General features: G+C 45.8%; 1 protein-coding gene across 1 annotated transcript in view; it reads left to right on the forward strand.

Moving 5' to 3' along the window:
* Positions 1 to 852: 852 nt before the first annotated feature.
* CACNA2D4 (calcium voltage-gated channel auxiliary subunit alpha2delta 4) overlaps positions 853 to 19,765 on the forward strand; it is a 135,960-nt gene continuing 117,047 nt past the window's right edge. Inside the window, exons 1-5 of the mRNA XM_026070344.1 lie at positions 853 to 959; positions 6,344 to 6,425; positions 13,439 to 13,555; positions 15,039 to 15,098; positions 17,112 to 17,274. Coding sequence (XP_025926129.1) covers positions 853 to 959; positions 6,344 to 6,425; positions 13,439 to 13,555; positions 15,039 to 15,098; positions 17,112 to 17,274 — 529 coding nt within the window. The remainder of the gene's footprint in view (positions 960 to 6,343; positions 6,426 to 13,438; positions 13,556 to 15,038; positions 15,099 to 17,111; positions 17,275 to 19,765) is intronic.

Genomic DNA, 19,765 nt, shown 5'->3' on the forward strand with positions numbered 1-19,765 from the left:
GCGTCCCAAGAGCTGGAGCTGTGGGAGCCCTCCAAGCACCCCACACTCCTGGAGGCAGGTCAGCATTTCCAAGAGAGGGGACTCAGCTCACTCCCTGGACCGCTTGCCCAAAGGCGCCAGGACACAGACCTGTGGCGCGTTGCTGGAGGATCCCCGACAGAGAGGAGGACGGGCAATGTGCAAGCATCCTCCAGTGCAGGGGGGGAGCATCTTCTGGGCAGGTATCAAAGGTGAGGAGGCTTTTGGGGGCGCATGTTGCTACCCCTTTAAAGCAGGCTTGGCAGTCTGATCTCCGCCTGGAGAAGCCAAGACCCGTCTTCAGGAATCAGAGTAATCCCGGGTGATTTTATCCCACTCCGCTTCCCTAAATCTGCTGCTGTTGCTGCTCTGCAAGGGGATTAGAGGGCTGGCAGTGGATCACGCAGACGCCGCGGCTCCCACCGGGCACTCCCGCCGGGCTCTGCTGTCCTTGCGGGGTGCCGAGCCGCACCGGACCCAGCACCCACGCAGGACCCCCCTGCCGAGGCTCCCCTCTGCACCACCCCGGAGAGCTCAGGGCGGGTTTTTGGCTGCACCAGAGACCTCGTGGCAGCCCCTCCAAGCCTGGCCGGCAGTGAGGAGCCGTGGCCCCAGGGCGGGTGGATGTAGGATCCCCCGAGGGCTCAGCCCCGCAGCAGCACAGCCGCTGGCCCCACGCCGGGTGGATGTAGGATCCCCCGAGGGCTCAGCCCCGCAGCAGCACAGCCGCTGGCCCCACGCCATGCCGGAGCCCGCTGGCAACGTGCAGACACCGTCCCCCAGTGGCAGGACGGGCCGGGATCCCCCACATCTCTGCGGCTGTCCCTCCTGCTGATGGTTGGTGCGTGGAGGATGGGGCCCGGAGCCGCCCCGTGGCTTTTCCTCTCCCTCATCTGCCTCCCGCCTGCCACCAAGGCGCAGATGAAGATACCACTGGAGACGTAAGTGTTTGCCTCATGCATCACCCCCCAGCTCTCCCCACAGCCTCCTCAGCCCCCTCGCAGCCTCCTCCCGCCCTGCCACCTGGCCACCCCCTGCCCTCAGCCTCTTTGGGCTCTCAAGTGCTGGTTTGTAGCCTGCAAGGGACAATAAGGATACATAGCACCGGTCAGGATCTGGCCTCATGAGGTGCATGGGGCATCAGGTGAAGACACATCTCTTTGGCACATACAAGATCCAGATTGTGCAGTKTGAGCTTTCCTGCTCTTTTTGCTATTATATATTGCTGGCACTGATCCCTTAACGCTGGTTTAGTGCGCTGCACGTTCAAAAAAGCAACTTGTGTCCACATACGTAGCAGGTGTATGTTTAATATGTGCATATTTACGTGGATGGTGGATGGTGGCTACATAGAGGAAAGAGGCCAAAGCACCTTTCCTTGCTTGTTCCTGCTCCATCTCACTGAAAAAGGGGGGAATCAGCTCTTTCCAAAGCTCTGGAGCATACAAACAAGAAGCAGAGCTGCAGTACAAGGCATTCACAGCCACATTTCCTGCATGTGCTGCCTTTGGGTGTGGGCGGTAGCAAACATATAGAGAATTTTGATGCCCTTTTTGCATGTGGGCTCTTTGGGTGCCTGCAAGGCATCAGGGCACCCCACAGCTGTGTGCATGCCAGGATGTGCGAATGGCTCCTCCATCATGGTCGCGGCCAGAAAGCTGCTGCAAGGTGACACCTTTGTCAGCAGTGAGTCCCGTCCCGGAGCCCCCCAGGAGGCTAGGGGGTTTTGTCAGACAGAGTTTATAGAAGCCTCACCTTGTTAAGCTGATTTAGACAAATTAAATCCTTTAAGGATTAAAAACCTGTCAGCAACACTGTTGGTAAAAGTTGTTGTGGGGCAGTTTCTCTGGAGAAGAAGAACTGGGCCATATCCGTCCGCATAGGACAGCGGGTTTAGCTTGGAGAGGACACAACGTTGTCCTCAAGTTTTAGAAAGAGGTATGTTGGCTACACCAACCAAGGTGAGCCAAAGTCCTTTCCTGAGATTGAAAAAGCTTTTTGTATTCAAAAAGTGCCAACAAGACCCTTGCAAATTTGCTTGCCAGTGTGGCACGCTTGATGCAACCAAGCATTGCACTGGCTCCTTGCCACTTTCAAGGGTTTTATCGACGGGATCGCAGGAAATTTTGCCACTGGCTTTACTGTTGGCTGCGCTATCAAATCCTTCCTCAGCTCAGGGCTTCTGATTTGGGTTTCATAAGAAGGATGCACAGGTTATAGAGCAGTCCTTAGCCTTCCGCACACCTCTGCCTTTCTGTGAAATTATCTTTGCTTCCATGTGGGACTGCCTTCGATTTACAGCAATCTGCATTTTCTTAAGTGCTTCTGTCAGTAAATATTGGGTGATGGTAAACAAGACTTTAAAAGTCCATCTAAAAGGAACTTTGCAGCAAAAGAAGCAGTTTATTCCAAAATATATTTCCCTCTTGCTCTCATTTCTCTGTAGAATAAAATTCAACCTCTAATAATTTCAAACTGTGTAAAGTAAAAAGCAACTTTCTGTGCCCAGAATAAATACTGCATAGAAATACCTTTTGGTCTTGAAATCTGTGGCATTAAGAAGACAGCCTGTTCTTTCTGCTGTTTTTGCCACTGCATACAAGTGCAGGGATTACAGGCAGGCACTCTCTGCTCAAATCCTTTTCTGATGTGTTTGGTTATAATGTGATAGCCCTTTACTACAGAGAAAACAGTTACATCACTTCACAGAATTTGGAACTTATTCATGTACAAGAAAAAAGAAAAAACAATGGAAAAAGATCTTCTCTCCCCTGGTACCAAAACCAGACCAACAGCTGAATTAGTCCCTGGTGTTTCATATTCACGCATGAATTTGACAAAAGCACAAAGTTGCCCCTTTGAAAGAAATTTCGGTAGAAGAATACATTTGCTAGGGGACAAAAGGGAGTAGGAAAACGGACCTGCTCTATAGGTTACACAAGGACATTTTGGGGACACCAAACTAAAAGCTTTTAAACACCAGCTGGGTTCAATCACCGTTAAGTGACACAAAGCTAAGCAGGCCTGTGCTGCTCACTGTGTCATGCCTGGCTTTGTGGCAGTGTACTCAGTTCTTTGCCAGCTTATTCAAATCTTTGCAAAACACACTCAGCTTTAACCCTCATGGTGCAAAGATCTGCTCAGTCAATTATTATTTCTGAGGTGCAAGTTCAGCACAGAAACCACCTCCTCTTTTTTCCTGACCACCCTCTGCTTATAAGCTGGTCATGGCATGGGCAGCTGTGAGATCTGTGAGGGTTTGGGGCTGGCTGCTCAGCCTTTGCTTGTTGGGGTACTTGAAACATAAGGAAATGCTGGCGGGATAGGTGCAGACCAGCCTGGCGTGGCCTCTTTTGACTGCCCCTATCGCCTCTGTACATCTGCTCCTGAGTTCTGGGAGCCAGCAGCCTTAGATGAAATATCTCTGCAACCTGATGAATTTTACACTGACCTTTTCTCTTGTTGTTTATGAAAAGACAAAGAAACCTATTTAAATTCAGCAGACTGCCCTTAACCTTCCAGGACTCTAAGACCACTCCCTTCCATGGCAAATAATTGTTTTTTATATATGTAAATGCCAGTGTATTTCTGCCTCTTCACTTGCCTTCTTTTCATCTTCCATGAAATACCACCATACCTTTTCAATTATCTGCTTTTCAGTCCTATCCCAGAGGGCCCCAGGACCTTTGTGCCCTCTCATTCTTCCATTTCCCCTAACTTTCCAATCATTACTCTAAAGTTGCCTCTCTCTAAACCTCTCTCTGTGCTTCCTTCTTCCTTTGGTCCTTTTTGCTCYCTTTGCCTCTCCCAAGGCTTGTGGGTTTTGCAGCATGGCACCTTGCAGAGCTGCTTCAAGGACATCAGCAGAAATAGTGGCCCCAGAGCCAGGGTGGCAGCTCAGAAGTAGCTGTGGAGGTCCTGCCCTGGCCTTCACATGCCATGCCAGAGCTGTGCCCTGTGGCCTTGGGCAGGCTGGGAGTGTGCTCCTAGTCTGAGCATTCACCACCTAGGAGACTGGCTTAGCAATGGTGAAATTACACAAATCCTAACTTTTTTTTCCCCGAGTTCTTCTGTTACTGGAATTTCAAGGTTGACATATTTAGTCTTCTTTTGCCATAGCCTCAAAGACTAAAAAATTAACTTCCCTTTTCCTGTTTTTATGAAAGCCAAGAATGCCGAGTAATCCTGTGGCACTGGGACTTGAGGATTTCAGAGACAAGTAGTTCTGTGAGCAGCAGAGCTGCATTTTCTATAAAATTGTGTCTTGTGGTTGGCTTCTCTAGTGACTGATAATTGCTAAGCTCATATTGCAACCCCTTTTCCTCAATAATAGCATCTTTCTGCTGAATCTGCCCATCTACACACACTTGTCAGAACTTAATATCACTGACTCTCCTACCCTGCTGGGCAGAAAAATTATTAGGACTGGGAGGATAGAGTCACATGCAGAGCCACAGACACAACACAGAACAGAAAAAGCAGGATCACATGTGCCTCATTCCTTTCAGCAAACAGGGTAAAAACAAGTCTCTCTGCTAGAATTACTACCCCAAGCCTCATGCTTAGGTTTTCGCTTTCTACAGTAAAGGATGAGGAGACCTGAAGAACATTGGTTAATATCAGCACAAAGTATCTCACATATAAGAGTTATAAACTAACATCAGCAGATGGGCGTCAAGTTAAATGTCGACTTAGAGATCCTCAGACCTCATGCCTCAGGGAACAAGTTGGTCACTGCAAGAATCAGGAAAGAATTTCGTGGGGTCCTATGCTCCCTACAACCGTTTGCAGCATATTTCTTTCCCCTTTTTCTGTTTTCCTCTTTTTTTCTAGGCTTTCTAAAAATAACTCTGATATGGGACAATAAATCCTGGCTTCCTAGCAAATACCTGTATTCTTTTTGGTCTAAGAATGAAATGAAGAGATAAAAGCTCTGGCTGTCAAAATAGGATGCAGAACACAAAGCCCAAAAAAAAATTTTGAGTTGTTCTTACTGATTTCAGCTGCTGTCAGTGCCAGATCACACTCAGTGATTAGAAATGAATGCCTCGTTGCCAATTAAGGAGTGATTATAAAGGGTACCTATTCTGCTTATGCCCTTTTTGGAGTTAGTGGAGAGAGGTGCAGTACAAAGCAGGAGCTTTACATGTGGTCTAAATCAGCCCCTGTAACTGCTGGTCTGCCTCCGTTCACAACAGGGGAAACTAAACAGATAGGCTTTTCTAGGCTAAAGTTATTGTTGCGATTCTTCTGCCATCGCTGCACTGGCTTTGCTCCAGAGCTCATCTTAACAGTGGCTGTATTATTCTGCCACAGAAATGGTGCAGTGCATTGGACAGTCAGGCCCTGGGGTTAAAGTCTGCTTTGAGCTGGGAGAAATCTACTGAAAGCCATAGGTAAGGCTCTCTATCCTGTAAATAAATAGCATATTCTGATAAGTGGAGAAGGCCATTTATTCCATTAAATAAATCTCTCCTAAGTGAATCCCTGTTAAAGGAATTGTGTGTAGGTGGAGCTGCCTAATGTGAATCATGTAGTCGATTTCTGATGAAGTCTTCGGTCAATTACAACAGCCATCTATTCTGATTTGAGTGGCTTGGCCTTCAGGCTGCTCTTCAATGTCTGGTGTTCTCCATGAGCTATTGCTAACATCAGTTATTTACAGGATGGCACAAACTGGAGTAATGTTTTACAATGACGAGATACAGAATCTACTCAGGCATTATCGAGCCATAGTATCTCCACTGATAGCATTATCTTCATTCAGCTCGCTAGCCTCTGCCCTGTAAACTCTAGGAACCGAATTGAAGAGATGGATCTTGACAACTCCTTTTAGGCCTGAGATTTATTTCTGTTTAGCAATCTTAAAATTAGGTGTCTAGACCATCACCCTAGCCTCCTTCTGCAAAGACAAATGGGTATCTCCAGAGAGCTATTTATTTCACTCTACTAACAACAGAGGAAACCAGATGATATGTAAGACCAAACACACAACTCTCTCACCTCTAAAGTTAGGTGAGATAAACTCTATCCTCTGATACAACAAGAGGTGCCTGAGACTACCAAAACTCACTGTTGCTCCTTGCTGACTAATGTCATGGGGAGAACGTCCAAAATCAGTGATTGCCTCCTACCTTACTGCTTGTTTCACTGGCAGTCTGGGGAGAAAGGGTTATCATTGTCACTATAATGGGTGAGAAGAAACATTGAGGATTTTGTGCATAGGAAGACAGATTTTTCCCTGTTTACTCCCTGGAATTAAGTTCTGCCTTTGAGTTAGAGGTTATTACCTATTTACACCGAATTTTCTCTTTTCTCCTTTTAGGGTGAAATCTTGGGCAGACGCCTTTGGTGGGGAGCTGTACTCCATTGTGACTAAGTATTCAGGCGCTCTCCTATTACAGAAGGTAGGCAAAAGCTGCAAGGATTTCCTTGCCTTCACATGCTCTTCCCATGTAGCCTTCCAGATTTCCCCTCTGCAGAAGACTTACAGTGGAAAAAGGCAAAACAGAAAGGTCTCCAGCTAACTTTCAGAACCATGGGACTTCACGTCCACAGGAACAGAGTAGTTCCCCCCAGCTATACTGAACTAAAGAAAATCTGATCTATCTAACTCTTCTCCTGCTGTTATTAGCCATGACCAAATGCCACCTAAATTGCCCCTGCTTTTTTTTTGATGCTTTTTAACAGTATTCCTCACATTTCTCCCCAGTCATTGTTCCACTCCCCGGCACTGACTCTTCGCTCCTCCCTTCCTAACTGCATGTCCCTCCCTCCCTCCCCTCCTGTTCATCCCTCATCTGCGCTTCATCACCCAGCCTCTTTCTGCCTCTTTCTGCCTCTTTCTGCCTCTTTCTGCCTCTTTCTGCCTCTTTCTGCCTCTTTCTGCCTCTACCTCAGCTGGTATTCCTCTTTATTTCTGCTGCCTCATTTATCTTCCTCCAGGCATTCATCAAGTCACACCCCCCTTTTTAAATCTTGCCTTTAAAACCATCTTTCCTCACTTCCTCTTGGACGGGGTCTCTGAGATGGATGTCTTGGCAGGGCTGGAAGCTGTGACCTCCAGAGGCAGATTGCTGCCTCCCTTTCCTGCCTGGGGCACCCAGTTTGCTAATCAAAGACTGAGCAGCACCAGCCTAAAGTCTTTGTCAGCATTAACGGGTGCATCTCCAGGGACTTTAGCTGAATTTTCCTGTTTGCAGCTGTAGAGAATTTGCCCTATTACCTTTTTGATTTCTAAAATCGGAGATGAATGGCTGGTGTGGGCTCAACATAACAAACAATGTAGCTTGCGGTTTTCCTGTAGCATAGCTAATAATTATTAACTATCTGACGCAAGGAATTTATTCTAGCATTGCCTGCTCCTCTTTCACTCTTTGTGAACTCTGCATCACTGCCAGCAGGGCTGTATTAATCAGCCTCTCCTAAGCGCTGCCCAAGAGGCCTGATTGCTGCCAGGCACATCTGAGAGGATATACCTCCTTCTCTATCTCATGTGGCTATCCAGTTTCTTTTCTTTTCTCTTTCTCTGATCCTTCTTTTCAACATAAGCCATGCATTGTGTCTTAGGCCCTTTAGGTATCTAACTTTTGTCCTCTGAATAGTAATAATACCCACATCCTAGTGCAAAAAGGGATGGTTTGACTTGCCTTGCTACTGAGCCCTCTAATTCCCTGTTCCTAGCATGCTAGGGAGGAAGGGAGAGGCTTCTGCAGTGTTGCCTTTGCCAGACTTGGCAGAGAAACATCTTCAGTATTTGTTGCAAAGGTCTATACTGACTATTAGTCCTTTTTACGAGGAACGTGCCACTATGCAATAAAAAACTGTCAGTGTTTAAGAGGAATGTGCCACTATGCAATAAAACATTGTCAATGCTGACGTAGGTACTTCTTGGCCTAATCATGAGGCAATCATGGTGTGATGACATAGCAGGCAAAAATTTGGCCTTTAGCAGTTTTGATGATGCTTCTGCATTGCCTATTTCTCCATGAAGTCCGCAGAAGGTAGTGTCAGAGGCAAAGCAACCTGATACAGCATCTCTGGGCACCTGAGGTCCAGTGGGCAGGAGATGGGGGTTATTCGATACTCAGATACTTGTTTCTGATACTGTGTAAGTATTTGCTGTCTCACAGAAAGTCCATAAATACTAGTTTTTCTAAAAGATGGTAAAGGTTCATCTGAAGAAGTTCTGCTGACAATGCCTTCTGACTGCTTCAACACAGCCAGCCTGTGCTGCTCCTGTGGCTATTTCTACTAGCAGATTAAGGGAGTTCACATTCCTTAAGGTCCAAATGTTATTGGGAATAAGGAGAAAAGGATTTAGCTTGAAAATACTAGCTTCATGAAAGGCAACAGCAGAGGCCAGGGAAAGCAACTGTGGCACTGAGGTGGGTGTCAAGATAGCTGTGGTGTTTTTGCTCTCTGGAGACATTGTACCCAGTCATTTCACCTCCTTCTGTCCACACTAAATGTTTTGTCTGCTTGAATCTTAATCCCTTTGGGAGAGGGGCTATATGGGTCCTCTAAATGATACTTACAGTACCACTAAGAACAACAGTCATGACATCCAACTCTTCAACAAAAATTCACAACTGCCAGGGCTTTTGATATAATTCACTAGAAGCAAAGAAAATTGATTTCTGACCCAAAAGAAGCCTGAATCTAATCAAACCCAATCTAGTATTCGTGCTGAGATAATTCAAGGGAAAGCTTTATTTTCCTGGTGACCTGACAGACCTTTTGCCCTTAAAAAACAATCACACTTGCCTGACCCAGCTCAGGTCCTCACAATTTACCTGATGGAGAGGGGAAGGTGTCTGCTTTGGTCTCGCACATGATGGAGCCTGGATGTAGCACAGAGGGATTGTGCTTTGTGCAGACTCTGGGCATCACTAAGTGAGATGCAGCGTCACCCATGACTCAGAGGAAATGTTCTTCAGTGAGTCACTGTCACCACTTCCAGCAGACAGGTTAGATGGGCTTGATCCAGCCTGGCTCTGTTTATGCTCTCCAGCAAAGAGTCATCTCCTAAATGCATGTCTTCTCCAGCCCTGACTTTACTGAAGGTGGTCATACTTCAGCAGTTTAAACAAATTAGGTTTGCCTTTTACCCCTCAAGTCCACCTTCTTAAACCCTTTCAGTTCCCCCTGTTTTCCTGGAATTGTGGAAAGAGGGGAAGAACAGCTGTCACCCATTTCTTCAGTCTGTCCCTCAGCCTCAATTTCCCTGGCAAGCACTGGGTCTGCCACCTTCTCACAAACAAGCTGCTTAAACCAAGGACTGTCCTGGAGGTCTCTATCTAGTTCCCTGTCACTTAGAGCACTGCAGGCAAATCTCTTATTAATGGGTAACATTTTCATGCCCCTTGAGATGTCTCTTGGCAGACCCCAAATGGCTTTATGTAGATCAGTGCACCAGCACACACACACAAGTGAGTCATGCCTGGGGAGCTAAATGCTCCAAAGTCTAGAAACCCAAGCATGCGTGTTCCCCATTTGCTTTTTGAATTTGGGGCCATTGCCTCTTTTTCACGTGGTATATTTCTCTTTGTGTGCTAGTATAGGCAGAGCAGTACAAGGGTAGGGAATGAAATGTTGAGGGTTGTACTCAGATTCTTCCCTCTATGTTTGTTTGCTGAAGTCAGTGGGCACACTGACTTTGAGAAAATTCAAACTGAGTACATTTCACATTTGACCTCATGTTCTCCTTTTGCCTAATAGGTATGAAGTAACTAACTTATTGCTGCTCTGACAGCCATATTTTTTCAGTTATTTGAATGCTGTGCCTGTAAACCTTCTATTTTATTAATTTTTAATGTGTTTCCTTTGACTTTGGGTTTGTTTGGGGATATGTTTTTTTTTTCTTTTTTTCCAAAAGAAACGAAATAGCATGTTGTGAACCCAAATGTTTAGTTTTCCTCCTGGATTGTATTTCTCCTAGAGAGCCAGTGAATCAGTAGACATCTCTTGAATCTAGAAGGGCAGGTTCTCCCCCAGACTGGAGAGCATTAAGAAAGCCCCGAGGTGGCTCTTAGTCCCCAAGCAGTTGGTATATCATCAAATCAAACCTCATAGACGTAGCAAAAGCTTAAGAGCTGCTTTGCATTATGACTGAAGCATTCATTGTATTCCACTGAATATTACGAAGCCGGGTACCAAGGCAAGCTCGCTCACCAGTCTGGCGTAGTAGCTTAGATCAGTGATGATGGATTTGTACTAAAATGCTAAGTGGTCTAGGACTGCTGAGGGCAATACAGCTGGAGCGAAGGGGCTGTGTGAAAGGCTGAGTTAGAAGGGTGGTAACATCCCACAGAGCTGGTGAACAGAAATTGGTGGCCTGTGGCTCATTTGGTTTGTTTGCCATAGTCCTCTTGCTGTTGTTGCCTAGGCAGCTACCAAAGGCACCCTCCTGGGGTCTGGGGCTGCAGACCACAGCCGTACTGAGAAGGTCTCACGTGTTTCTGGGCTTCTCAGGACTTCCCTGCAAGTGAAAAAAACACCAGTTGGCTTCAGTGATTTTAGTTTTGCTCTACTGAGTTAATGCCATGTGATAAATATTTCAGAATTACTTCCTACTTCCTTTTGTAGCTGAGGTCCCAATTGCCTTCAGTGGTGGATAGGACTGAGAAAGGACAGCAGGGTTTGGCTCCAGCTATGTAATTACTAGAAAGCACTACAAATAAATACATGGTGAAGCACAGACAAATTAAATAACTGGAGTCGAGACATTTTTCTGGGTGAGGATGGAATGAATTGTCTTTCACACTCTTAATATAGTTTCACTAGCAGTGGGTAATGCAACACTGTGTACTTCAATGGGCTAAATTTCGTGGAGGTGGGAACAAGAAAATGTATTTGGTGACATATCCATATCTCTGTTCACAGATGAAATGTAGGATACTGAATTCTGGGTCTTCTGCTTTTAAATCACCACCCCCTTCCCTGTTGAAGGGGAATCTTAATGAATTGTTCCTACTGTTTTAAGAGAGTAAAGTACCTGATGAATGTGAGAAAATTTTTAAGTTCACAAGTTCACAAGCAGCCCGTGAAGGTTTAGTCTCTTTTCAATACCAGATCATATCAGCCAGTTTTTCTAAGCCTATAGGTGATTCCCATACTGTAAATTCTAAAGATTTGATAACCTGAGTGCTGAACTTGGGTTGTGCTGGTTAATCTCAGTTGACGACAAGAACCTGTCTTGACATCTACCCAGTACTTTCAGCCATGGTATCCGGTATTGAAGTCACAAGTATTACTTTGTTGCCTACCTTGAGGAACTCTTGCGATATGTATTCATTAATAGCAGATGACTTTAGTGGCAGGAATACAGATACAAAATGGTGTGCTGGATCATTTGTAGGAAACAAGCTCAAAGGGGATCTGAGCTCCAACTTGGTGTATTCCCTGAACTAGCCAGCTAAAATTTTGCAGAGAGTTATTTTGCGGTGTTTTCCCAGCTCTGGCTAGTTCCCAGAGCTCAGATGCGAGCATGACATTAGCAGGCTGCTCTTGATTGCTCCTGATTACTTTTACCCTGTTAACCTGTACTTGTCAATGTGTCAAAGGCACATAAAATAATTGAGATGTAAAAAGCCCAATTCTTTCTAATTCAAGATATGACCCAAAGTAACCGACAGTAGGTCACTTTGTAAAGAGTGTGCTTGCTAGTGCGGTTTGCCCCCCTCAGTAGCTTTCCCAGGAGAGATTACCCTCCCCCCTGAGGAGGGCCTGATGAAAGTGTAGCATGGCAGAGATCACTTCCCTTCTGACAACACCATGACATGGAGCTAAATGGGACAGGCAGCAGCTGGGATGTGTGCTGTGGTCTCGTCATCAGCCAGGGCCCTCTGTGGGGGTGGTGGTGGKGGGGGGGGGGTTGTTACACATCTCATTTGGCAGCATGGTTGCACTAACCTTTGTGCTCAGCCCTTCCCTCTCCCCCATCCATTCCTGCTACCCAGCTGCAGCAGAGTGGATGCAAGGTCTGGTGTTTTTAATCCAGTAAAACCTTTGCTGTTAATCACATCAGGCAGAAGGAGCAGCCTCCCTGCCACGTCTGCTGCAGGCTGGATGCTGCTTCTATTTCTGCCTGACCTACTCAGCCTGCCCCATCCTCAAGGCATTTCTGCCTCTGCATATGCTCAGCCGCCTTCCCTAATGATCAATGAGCTTCTTGAACAAAACGAGCTTCACTTGCTCACCCTAAGGACATGCAAACTCCCTCCCACTTTCTTCTCATTCAGGAGTGTCAGTAAAGCCCCTGCTGTCCTGTACCCTTTAACCTCCTTTTGTACCAGGGCGAGAAGTACAGCCCTGGCTGAGATTGCTGTGGTGCTGATAGAAGAAGGGAACATGACAAAACTTATAGGATGGAATAAATTTCCTGCATCAGGATGGAGGGGATGTGTATGTGCTGCAGAGAGAAATGATGATGAAGGACCAGGGAAATCTAATCACTTGTCTTTGCACTTTCAGGGAACACTCATTGCCAGGGAGATAAGGCTCCGTCTTTTTTGAAATAGGTTAATCACTTTGTCTCCTTCTGCAGTTTTTTTGGGCTTTTTATTTTTGTTTTTTCCCTTTCTTTCTGCCTATCTCGATCTGCTTTGGGATTTTTTGAGAAGAAATAAAGGCCATTGCATCCAATCTTAAAAGATCAGGCTTAGGGAGGCAGATTATAATTACCCAGTTTGGGACTACTCTCAGGCTTTAAATGCCTAGATTATATGAAACAGTCAGAAAAACCTGGCCAACTCTAAAGCTATTGGACCCTCCTCATTGCTGCATCTCTGCCATGCTTGCAGTTCCTAGTTGTTCGGAGTCACCTCTGCACTGCTCCTGGCCAAAATATGCTCATGTGTTCTGAATAAATAGCACGGTTCCTGTCTCCCTGACTTTTCCTTGGCAATCTCTTGCCTAAAGCACTGAGCAGCCCGCTGACCCATCTTGCTGGAGAACTGACAAGATATGCTACAGATATGATGGTGCTGTGGAAGGAAAGGACGCTCACTAGTGTGACCCTCCCACCAGTGCCCCAGGGCGTGTATGACATGGAGGGCAATGTAATGACAGCACACAGCTCCCTCTGCCCTAAGTAAATCTGTCCCTGTGGCTGATTCAGTTTCAGGTCTCTGATGCATATAATGTTATTACTGATGTAAGCACAACACACTTTAGATTTTTGAAAGCTGGCCTTCTATTTTTTTTACCCTGATTTTCAGGCACCAGTGTTATGGCAGGTTATCTGCAGGTGCCCAAATTATGGGGTGAAAAGGGAGGCAGCACAAAGACAAGAGGAGGAAATAAACTGGGCCATTCCTCTCAACACATCTCTCTTCACCAAAGAGAATAGCGATAATAGATTAACCCCTTTCCTTGTGAGCCTCCTGCTCAGCAGGATTTTCTCCTTTCCATCGGGTAGAAATACAAAGATGTGGAGCCAACACTGAAGATTAAAGAGGTGGACGGCTTGGAGCTGGTGAAGAAGTTCTCAGAGCAGATGGAGAGCATGCTCCGCAGGAAGGTCGAAGCTGTTGAGGTATGACCATGGGGCTCTAGGAAGGAAGGCCCCTTCTGCTGGCCCCAGAGCAGCAGGTGCTGGCTCCCCTCCTGTGCCAGAGTTGTGTGGGCGTAGAGGTCACACAAGGGCTTCCTCACCCCACCAAAAGCCTGCTGGTGCAGCTGGCTTCTGAGCTTTAAGTAGACACTGGTGGAAGGCTGTGGGCATACAGACAAGGGAATACTGGTTTCTCCCTTAGCCTAGAGTAAGAAATAAGTAAAAAAACAAAATCTAGAAATAAATATGAGGGAATGAACGCTCTTTTGGGAGAAGGAGGTTTAACTCTATAATTGTTTAAACAGAAAAGCCTCATACAAATGAAAATAAAGTTCATCTGTACATAATGCACTCTGGTCATTGAAGACTAGTAGCTTGCTTCAGCTCTGTGTGTGGCTCAGGGGAAAACTCATGAACATGAGCTGCAAGTAACGCACTTGGATTTCCAGCTGTGTACCTGGGGAAACGCGGAGGAGGTGACAAATATTCTTTAACTGTTTCTGTATTGGAGATCAGAGCAGGTAATCGTTATGGCCCCTCTTCTTGCATCCAAGGATCTAACATACTCCCTTATATTTAGAAGCATGTTTCTGTAGTCAGAGCCCTGACAGCTTAAAGCATTTAATATGTAAAAACGATCCAGAAACACGTCATTTGAATCTCAAAGCTAAATTTGGGCATGTTTAGACTCAGGGCTTTGGCCCATAACATCAAATTCATAGCCAGACTTTCCCAGAGTTTGGATTGCCTTATCCGTTGTGAAGCACCAAAAAAGTAGTTTTGCTGAGACTGCCACTAATTGTGGAACTCTGAAAACTTGTACATGTTTGGCTGCATTCCTTCCCAGTCTGTACGAAGTGAGAATTAGTGCCCTGAAACATCAGACTGGAGAATACCAGTGATTATTTTGGCTTCCATAAATGGCAAAAGTGTATAAATGGCCATGGCGTCACTGAGCCCTGTAAGAAATAAAATTGTGGTCTTTTGTCTCAGTAACAATAGCAGATTGATACTCCCACAAGGCCTGTTTCTTTGACAAGGTATTGACAGCAGGCTTGGTTTGAAATGCCTTTCCCATGGTTTTTTGGAAGGGCCCCTGGAAAATGAGATGAAATCTCTGGCTGTTTTTTCTTTAAATGGACATGTGTCTGTTTGTATGTGTATGTCCTGTGATGTCTATGATTGCTCAGGAGATTATTACGGACTCTGGAGTAAGTAGGCGTGAACATACTCTGAAAGAAATAGCTGTGAGTGTCTTCCAGGTTGTAAAGTTGGAGGACAGAATGACAGGCCAGCAGAAAAAGAGGGAAGGAAGAAAGTTTATAGCCCCTGTGACTTTGTGTTGTGTGGATGGAGGTGGTTGCTGTTCTCTCACTAAGTGTGGTCAGGGAATAACTGATGCTGCTGTAAAAGCTTCTTGTGTGCTTCCCACAGCACCCCTCATCTTTCTTTGTGTTTGCATTAGAGGTTGGTGGAGGCAGCAGAAGATGCAGATCTGAACCATGAATACAACTCCTCACTGGAGGTAAGTTTATACCTGTCAGTGACAAAATATGGCCCATACCCTCAGAGAGACTAGCCAAAAGACAGGACCCACTCACCTCAGGCTCGTAGACAGGTTAGGAGTTTCCTTGTTTTCAGGGCCCTCGGCTTGTCTTACTAGAAAGTAGTCTAAGTGACTCCTTTGGCAGGTCCCAAGCCTAGTAATGCTGACCTAGACCTCCTTGCCTTGCCATCCTACAAAAATGGGAGGGATGCATGCACAGCAGGTGAGACTGGGATTTTGGCAGGGGGGAAGACAGTATGACAGATAATTAGAACTGTTCCCTCCTTCCTATATTGGCATGTTACACCACAAACCCAGCTTCTTAATGCTCAACTGGAAATGGCTAGAGAAGCAAGTTAACCATGAAACATCAGGCTTCAAAGCGGCTATAGCATTAGGCTGCTGCTTGGGCATTTCCAGTACTTTGAAGGTCCTGAAGCCCCTCAAAAGGGATAAGGATTAGCACCTGGGAGCTGGGTAAGCAGCTGCTGCAATCCTCATGGGGAATTAGCGCTCAATTCTCCCCTCCTTAGAAAAGGTGATGAGACCCTTTGGATCAAGGATGGGAAGGATTTAGGAAAGCAGTGGCTTGTGTGTTGTTACAGATATTACTCTTACTGCATACCAGTAAGTTGTCATTATGCATACCAGCTGTCATTATCCATGTAATGTGCTAGTGCAAATTAGCTGGTGTTCTGTGGGTTACTTGACTGGAAAATGGGCTAAAAATTGAGTGTGTACGAGCAATGAGGAGGATGCTGTTTGCAAAGGTCAGACCTAAGATATGACAAATATCCACAGCAAACTATTAATCCAATGAGCTGAGTCTCCCACCATCTTTCTCACCAACTCCCATCATCTTTTCTCTACCATGCAGGCACCCACTTGTCAGGATTCCCAATTAAGTGAAAGTTTGATGCTGTCCATACAGTCTGGATAACTGGCTTTCTGTTAATAATTGTTTGTAGCAGCGCTATGGGGTTATTGTTGGTGAAAGGAACAGAACTGAAAACTGATTAATGAAGTCCATTATTGGCAGTACAAGCACAGGGAGCCTAGTGGAAGTACAAGCTACCCCTGCAAGTATTCCTGTCTATGCTGGTGAAAAGGTGGGAATGAAAATGCTTCTTGAAATCGAGCTAGATATTAACTTCACCTCTCCTACCTCTTTAAGAGTCATGTTACAGTCATTGGTTAAGTCAGCTGCATCCACAGTAAGGGTTATGGGTAAAGCAAGGCACATGACCTTGTGTTCACACACACAGTTCACACCCCCTAAGTACTTTTAGTACTTGAATATATATCCTTCAGTAACCTCTGACCTGAAATAAAGTACACAAAATCACTTTTAAAGCATCTGTTACCTGAGGGGGAGAGTCCTGGAGACGCCAAAGGGTTGGTACATACTAAACCCTGAATGGCCTTTACAGGGAGGGTAACTGCCTTGTCTTTGAGCACCTTCTGCTCTATCCTTTGCTCTTGACGAGCTCCTGCTGCTTGGAGTGGCACAGCAAGGGGATAATCCTAGTTGCATTTGCATCAGGAGTTACTCCAGTAGGTGATAGATATAGAAACAGGGCAAGTAAGCTCAGAATCAGCACACCCTATAGCAAAACCCAGGAGCCAGACACACAGACACTTAAATACCTCTGAGCTGAGGAACCATGAGGATCTGTCACCATGTCCCTTTGCTCTAAGTGGCTCTTCAGGGGCTTCCAATCTGAATGAGTACTGATGCCAGTTATGATGTTGCTCCATCACATGTGGGCACCTGACAGTGAGAAATTGGACAGAAACCATCATTTGGGTAGCTTACCACTTTTCAGTTGATAATGGCTCTCCTTTGCTGCTCATATTGACCTGATTCGAAGCCCAAATTCTCCAGATGTCTCCTTTTTATATTTTAATGTTTTTTTTTCAGGCAGTACTGATAATAATCTGTCTTATTCTCTCTCTTGCTGCCTTTCTTTTTTCCATTGTCTTCATCAACAGTTTGATTACTACAACTCTCTCCTGATTAATGAGAAGGATGAGAATGATAATTATGTGGAACTTGGAGATGAATTTATTTTGGAGCCAAACGAGCATTTCAATAATCTACTGGTGAACACAACATATAGTGATATCCAGCTCCCCACTAATGTCTACAACAAAGGTAATGGACTCTGCTGGACTCTACTTTCTCACTACTAGTCAGCGGCTATGGAAGCTATCAAGTAGTAATAATACTGAAAGGAAGGATGGGACAAAAGAGAAAGACAGCTGACAGAATAGAAAATAGAGCTGGAAGGGTACTGTCCCAAGTCACAGTCAAGACTGTTGCAGTCTGCTACTGTGACAGGGCTTTGGTATAATCCATTCTTGGAAGACCTCTAATGGTGGACAGTCCTCTGTCTGAAGTAGGCAGTGTAGTCTCGCAGGGTTCATCTACCAAACCAAAGAAGCAGTGAAATGAACTGTGGTGTGAATTTACCGGATATAGCTACTCTGCACAAAGGGCCAGATCCATCAGGGCCTTTGGGTGCCAAAGATCTCACTGATTTCAACAGAGAAGTTAGAGCTCACGTACCTTTGTGTTATGAGGCTCTAATGTCTCATGAGGACACTCCTAATTCCCAGTGAGTTTATTGTGGGGGGTTAATTCACAGCTGCTATTGGGACATGGCTATTCTGGGCTGTTTTCTGTTCTCAGCAAGCCTTTGGCAGTTGCAGGAGCCAAGGCAAGCACTGAGGCTCACACAGCCTCTTTCATGCCTGGTCTGTGTCCTTTCCTCCTTGCACATTCACACAGCTACAGCTACACACCAGAAACTGGCCCATCTTTGGCAGGCCAGCACGCTGCTTGTTTCTTCTGGAGGCCGAGGCACCTGATGACAATTGCCTTTAGGTTGCTGCTCTTTTCTGTCAACATTTGAAGCTGCCTGAAGTGGCTCTTTGCCAGCCTGTCCATCAGTTCTTCTCCTTGTAAACATTTTGGCAAAAAAAAAGCTCCATTACTTCTCTCATAGACTGAGCTCATTTACAAGCTTCAGGACCAGAGAGGGCAGGCATTGATGATTGTGCTCACAACTGCTACATTATTTAGGGGGACAATAGAGGGATTTTTATTTCTCTCACAATTTTAAATTAATTTCATCTGGTCTGACAGCCCTGGACACTAAAATTTTGTGCACAAAGAAAGATCGATGTGATTCCTAGACTTTTGATATGGAATTCTCCCACTCTGGTCAAACACAGCCTGACTTAGGTTTCAAAACCACAGGAGTCCAGATAATTTGAGCAGCCATCTGTCTTGTCAGCAACCGCCCCTTGGCCCTTCATCTGAGACAACTCTGACCCTTGTGATGTCTGTGGGGCCTGGGATGATTTGGGTTGAAATGATGATCACTAACACTGTTTGGCTTAGTTTTGCTGCTGGATTTAGGATTGATGTGTACTACTGAGCTGAAGATAAATTTGAAAATTATCAGTTTTACCACCAGCAGAGCTGGCTGCAGGTGAACAAAGTGGGCTGTTGCCTACAGTGGCACACAGAGGTGGCCAAATGGCTGCTGCAAGAGGCAGCCGTAGACCTTTCTCTCTGCTGGAGGGGAGAGGCACTGCCCAGCTAGCTGATTTCTTGTCTGTACAATGCCTGGGAGTACTCACTCCCTCTCTAGCAAATGTCAGCAGGAGCACCAAGGCTCACTCTCTGCAGCTCTTCTGGCTCCCCTTCCTGCATGAGTTACTTTAGCTTCACCACCGGGGAGCCGCAATTCAATTTTGCCCCTATTTTGACTAAAGCTGCCTTTCGTAAAGTGACTGAACAGGAAGTGGTGGGTCATGGCCTCATCCTGTTCAGCTTTAATGCAGTTAATCCTATGACGACCACTTTCCTATAATTTCTTTATTCTATTGCTGCTGCTCCGTTTGATCTCCTGAGGCACTGAGTCAACATCAGGTGTTACAGATACATGGCCTCCTATGAGTTCATGCAAGTTTGCAACTTTATATTGATTCTGATGAGTTCAGGGGCAAGTGAGAACAGCTCAGGCTGGGGGAAGAAATGGAAAGGGAAGGCAAGAGAAGAACAGAATCAAAGAAACATGAGGGAAAAAGAGAAAGAAATGGCATGTAAACCATAGGGCTCCTCTGTCTTAGGGAACTGCGTCATACTACAATGTGTCCTGTAGAGGTTTGGGAACCAGCATAAATTTAAAAACTTTGTAGAAAGGCTGCTCCTCTTAATGCTGTGCCAGGCAGTTGCCTTATAACAGCCGCACATGCCATCTTAGGTAACAGGTCAGCTGTGTCTGTATGTTGTGCTGGTTGTATACTGCACAGTGCTGGCTGTTGTGAGTTTTTCAGAGCCCTGTAATGCCCAGGGGTAGACAAGCCCAGAAAGAGAAATGGGGATAGCATATGACCAAGCTGAGATCACCTGCAGTTGCCAGTGGTGAGCTGACCTCCAGGATTAGCTTGAATGATGCAATCAATTCCCTTTACAGTGTCTCTTGGAAAGCTGTACCAAGGGCATAGGTGTCATTTTGAGGCAAGTGACCCTAGTAAGGGAGCATGACTTTGTGCAGAGCACAAGGAATGACCTTTGGACAAGGCCCTGAGTCTTTCCAGGGCTCTTTGTCCCCATCTCCCTCCTCCATCTGAGG

The sequence above is a fragment of the Apteryx rowi genome, unplaced genomic scaffold (genome assembly GCF_003343035.1).
Source record: "Apteryx rowi isolate R43461 unplaced genomic scaffold, aptRow1 scaffold_31, whole genome shotgun sequence".
NCBI classification, from domain to species: Eukaryota; Metazoa; Chordata; class Aves; order Apterygiformes; family Apterygidae; genus Apteryx; species Apteryx rowi.